Here is a 4,656-nt window from a genome sequence, read left to right as displayed (position 1 = left end):
TAATCTTTCATCTTTGATCACGTAAGTATAATCCACAATTATAGAAACACTAGTGAACACAAAAGTTTTCAATGTTTATATAAATTAAAATATCCTTCAAAACATCTATATTTTTTTAAAAAATAAATGATAGTTTCTTCGCAATAAATTTAAAATGAACCACACTAGAGCACCTCCAATGCAAGGAAGTGACCGACTCATGAAGAGCGTTCATATTATGTAGAGAGAGAGAGAGAGAGAGGAATGAAAGAAAACCTTCAACACAAACACTTCCCATAAAGAATTGTGTGAGGAGTGATAGAGCGAGAGATAAATATTTATTGAAATGAAGAGAAGTCAGACCAACCCCCTACATGAAGCTCATGTGTAAACCGATGACTGTACCGATTTGGCCGGTTTGATACCAGCAAGACAGGAGTACAAAACTGCAATAGCTGAAAGCAAATACCAGGTATCAAAGTGTTTTATCTTTATCGGTGTTGGATTAAAAAACCTCATTCCTGTGACGGCCTAACGAAACCAAACAAGTAGCATCTCTCCCTCTGTCATAGGATATACATGATTTTTTAATTTACGGTACACACATGAACCATAATTAATTCATAACCATTATTTAACCAATTTGAATCAATTCCATTATTTTATTAATAACTAAGGGATCAAAATATAAGCAACAGTAAATAAAGAGCATCTCAAGGTGCATATTAATATTATTTATTTGATTTGATTCATAAATAACAAAACCGAAAGTTTGTCTCTCCATCCCTGTGCCGGAGATTACGCCGGAACCAATGCCTCCGATTCCGTGATCGGAAAACAATCAAAAGCCAGAGCGGATATCATATCATGGATCACAATCGCCTTCGATCCGTCGCTTATTCCATCTGAAACGTAATCCCATCTTCCATCCATTCAAAGGAGGTTATACATTTAATTTAATTTAATTTCACTTCACCTTGTTGAGATTGCTTTCATTTTCTCTCTCGCATTTTTGTAATTTCTTAGAATTGGATTTATTTTACTCGTATTCTACCCTAGACTTTAGCTACTGAAGTGGGTTTGTTTTTCGGGTTCTTTTGTTTCAAAGATTTCAAATTCTATATCCAAAACCCAACCCAAATCTCTCACGCTGGCTTTTGTGGGTATATGATGCTGACGTTTCTTCGGGTTTCAAAGTTTTAAATCTAGATTCGAAACATAACCCAAATCTCTCACGCCCTTTTCGGGTTCAGGTTGGGTTAATTTGGTTTCGAGTTTCCTAGAATATGTTAAAATTTTAATTTCAGTCATAATTTACACATTCTACTGTAAACTTTTAGCTACTTAAGTCATTAGCTCGGATCTACATATTCATATAATAATAACAAAGCCACCAGATCTATACCTTCATATAATAATATATTTATTTTATGATTTTAGTGAAGGTGTTTAGATTGGCATGATAATTCATCATCATCATAAAGATGTCCTTCAAGGGTCTCGTGAAGGAAATGCGAGATGGGATTGGGAGTATTTCCAGAAGAGGAATTAAAGGCAGACACTGGAGAAACCGAGCCCGATCTCATATTGCACCCGATGTAGCCCCCTTAGAGCTGGTAAACCAAGGTCAGTGGGCTAACTTGCCTCCTGAATTGCTGTTGGATATTATAAGCAGGATTGAAGAGAGTGAGACTTCATGGCCTGCAAGAACTGTTGTTGTGTATTGTGCGTCGGTTTGTAAATCATGGAGAGATGTTACTAAAGAGATTGTTAAGACTCCTGAAGAATGTGGAAGATTAACTTTTCCAATCTCATTGAAACAGGTTAGTTTGTGAAATGTGAATTTGTGATGATATATATATATATATATATATATATTATTTGTAACTGGTTTCATTTGTGTTTCTTGATGATAATGATAGCCGGGACCTCGTGATTCACCAATCCAGTGTTACATAAGAAGAGATAGAGCAACTTCTATACACCGATTGTACTTCGGGCTGACCCCTTGTGAGTCAAGATGATCCATATTTTTTGCTGGATAATACACTCAGAAAATTTGTGTTTTGTAATTAAGCTTGTAAACGAACCCAATTAACACGAACATGCACCATTGGAGCAAATTCGTGTTCGCTCATTTAAGTTAACAATCCTACTTGTTAACAGTCTAAATGAACGGTTCACGAACGTATACTAGTGAACACAATTGAATATGGATGAAAATACACAACTGAGCTAAAACTAGTTAAAATTAATGTGAACAACATTGCGTCGCATCTAAAAAGTTATTGAAACTATACTAAGTTGTAATAGGCCAAAGAATTAAAAATGAATATATTAACGAATATAAAAGAACGAACTTAATCAAATGAACAAGAATGAAATTAAACGACAATGATCATTCACAACATAAATAAACGAGCATAACAAGCTTCTTGTCGGATGATTCATAAACTGTTCGCTGAATGTTTGGTTCGTTTACAGGCCTATTTGCAATTCCAAACATAAAAAATACAATCTTGCAAAACCTTATGCATTTGTCTCACAGTTACAAGTTTTATGATCAACAGCTGAAGGTGAAAGTGATAAACTTTTACTAGCAGCAAAGAAAATCAGAAAAGCAACAAGTACAGAGTTCGCTCTATCTTTAGTTGCAGATGATTTCTCTCGCACAAGTTCAACTTATGTTGGCAAATTAAGGCAAGTTAGTTAAACTTATAACGATTCATGAATCAATTTTTTATTTTATTTATAATTATCTTTTTGATAAACAGGTCTAATTTCCTTGGAACCAAGTTCACCGTATACGACAGCCAACCACCAACTGATGCATCAAGTCAACACATTAATAGTAACCGATCAAGTCAAAGATTCCATAAAAAACAAGTATCTGTTAGAACACCCGTGTGTAACTATAGCATAGCCACCATCTCATACGAACTAAACGTGTTACGCACACGTGGACCCCGTCGAATGAACTGTATAATGCACTCAATACCCGTTTCCTCAATTCAAGGAGGAACTGCCCCCACTCCAAAATCATTCCCACACTCGTTTGATGACTTGTTCAAAAGCAAATATTTGAATGCCACACCATCATCAGCGGTGCCCGTTTGTTTTGATTCACTGACGCTAAGAAACAAAGCGCCTAGGTGGCACGAACAGTTGCAATGCTGGTGTTTGAATTTCAAAGGGCGTGTGACTATTGCATCGGTGAAGAATTTTCAGCTGGTGGCTTCGGTTGACCCGACTCATAACGTGTCAGCTGCAGAACAAGATAAAGTTATTTTGCAATTTGGAAAAATCGGTAAGGATATTTTCACGATGGATTATCGGTACCCGCTTTCTGCTTTTCAAGCGTTTGCGATTTGTCTAAGCAGCTTTGATACAAAACCCGCGTGCGAATAACAATGATCATGATGTGGGCCTGGTCGGGTTGTTGTTATTTGGTTACTTAATACATGAGTCTTGATAAAGGTTTTCTGTAAGTGTGGAGTATTGTCTAGCATTGTTATATAGAAGCATAATTGACTAGTTTCTTATGTAGCTGTTTTAATTTCAACAATTATTTGTTTTGCTATGGCTCTTGTGAAGTTCCTTTTTTTGGCATATGATGTGGTATAGTTGACTTGAAGCGTGTCAAAGTAGGTAGTTTTTAATACGTGTTGGAATGCATTTTGTTGCATTACTAGTTTCGGTTAATTTTAACATCTGGATAGTCAGTCAATGGACCCTCTTGACCCTTGATCTTCCTTTGCTTCGCAGTTTTTGATGACCGCAATATTTAAAAAAAGATATATGCAATGTTGTCAACATGTGAGAGGTGGCATACACATTTTTTAGAACGTTTCGAAAGGATTTGTGATTTTATGAACACGCTAGAAGCGCCTATATTTGTAATCTCCTTGAAAGCAAGAAGCGGTGATTTTTAATAACTATGAATTCAAACAAGGGCAAATCAAATATGTAAGTTTGCGGCTTCACGAGAACCTACTGAGTTTCGAATGTTTAATAGAACACCTATATAAAAAATTGAAGTGAAACTACAAATAAATTTTTAAGCGAATCCACACACAAGTTCAACAATGGTTGGATGGTAAAGACTCATTCCTTTCTTATGAGCATTTAAACGGACTTATGGAATAGACATAGCTTATGAGAATTTCAACGGACTTATAGCTGACCAGAGAGGCTACCTCTTAAATTACTTTCATTCAATAATATATGGTATGTATCTTTGTAAATAACACGTGTTAGGTGATGAAAATATACAAAAGAGGAGCATAAGAGGCCATTTCAAATCTGGGGGTGTTTGACCTAGCTTTTATTTTTAAGCTTATGCTTATATATAAAATTAGCTTATAGCTTATTTTCTATTATTCGATAAGCTTTTTTTAAGTGTTTGGATTAGCTTATATTATACAAGTTAATTATGTGTCTTAATAAGTTGTTAAATCCAACATTCTTTTGATAAGCTTTCTTTAAGTGTTTGGATTAGCTTATATTATACAAGTTAATTATGTGTCTTAATAAGTTGTTAAATCCAACATTCTTTAATTTGTTAGAGTAATAATTACTAATCCATCACCATTTGAGGACAAATGAGTAATTTACACCCTTAAACAAATAAGATTCATCAAATAAGCTAAAAAACTATCTTTAAATAAGCTTCTTCAA

General features: G+C 34.8%; 1 protein-coding gene across 3 annotated transcripts; it reads left to right on the top strand.

Moving 5' to 3' along the window:
• The first annotated feature begins 772 nt into the window (after window positions 1-772).
• LOC143608521 (tubby-like F-box protein 5) lies at window positions 773-3,654 on the top strand. Of its 3 annotated transcripts, none has more exons than XM_077083535.1 (5): window positions 773-870; window positions 1,420-1,802; window positions 1,902-1,989; window positions 2,550-2,679; window positions 2,754-3,654. In XM_077083535.1, the coding sequence occupies exons 2-5, from the start codon at window positions 1,464-1,466 to the stop codon at window positions 3,385-3,387; spliced, it is 1,191 nt and encodes a 396-aa protein (XP_076939650.1). In that variant the 5' UTR covers window positions 773-870; window positions 1,420-1,463; the 3' UTR covers window positions 3,388-3,654. The 3 variants fall into 3 exon arrangements, with proteins under 3 accessions (XP_076939650.1, XP_076939649.1, XP_076939651.1); XM_077083534.1 differs by having other exon boundaries at window positions 786-921; XM_077083536.1 differs by lacking the exon at window positions 773-870 and having other exon boundaries at window positions 1,401-1,802.
• The last annotated feature ends 1,002 nt before the right edge of the window (window positions 3,655-4,656 follow it).

The sequence above is a fragment of the Bidens hawaiensis genome, unplaced genomic scaffold, assembly GCF_021521415.1.
Source record: "Bidens hawaiensis isolate Kalapana, Puna unplaced genomic scaffold, B.hawaiensis_p1.1 tig00419391_1, whole genome shotgun sequence".
In the NCBI taxonomy this organism is placed as follows: domain Eukaryota; kingdom Viridiplantae; phylum Streptophyta; class Magnoliopsida; order Asterales; family Asteraceae; genus Bidens; species Bidens hawaiensis.
This window is presented reverse-complemented; position numbering and strand designations above follow the sequence as displayed.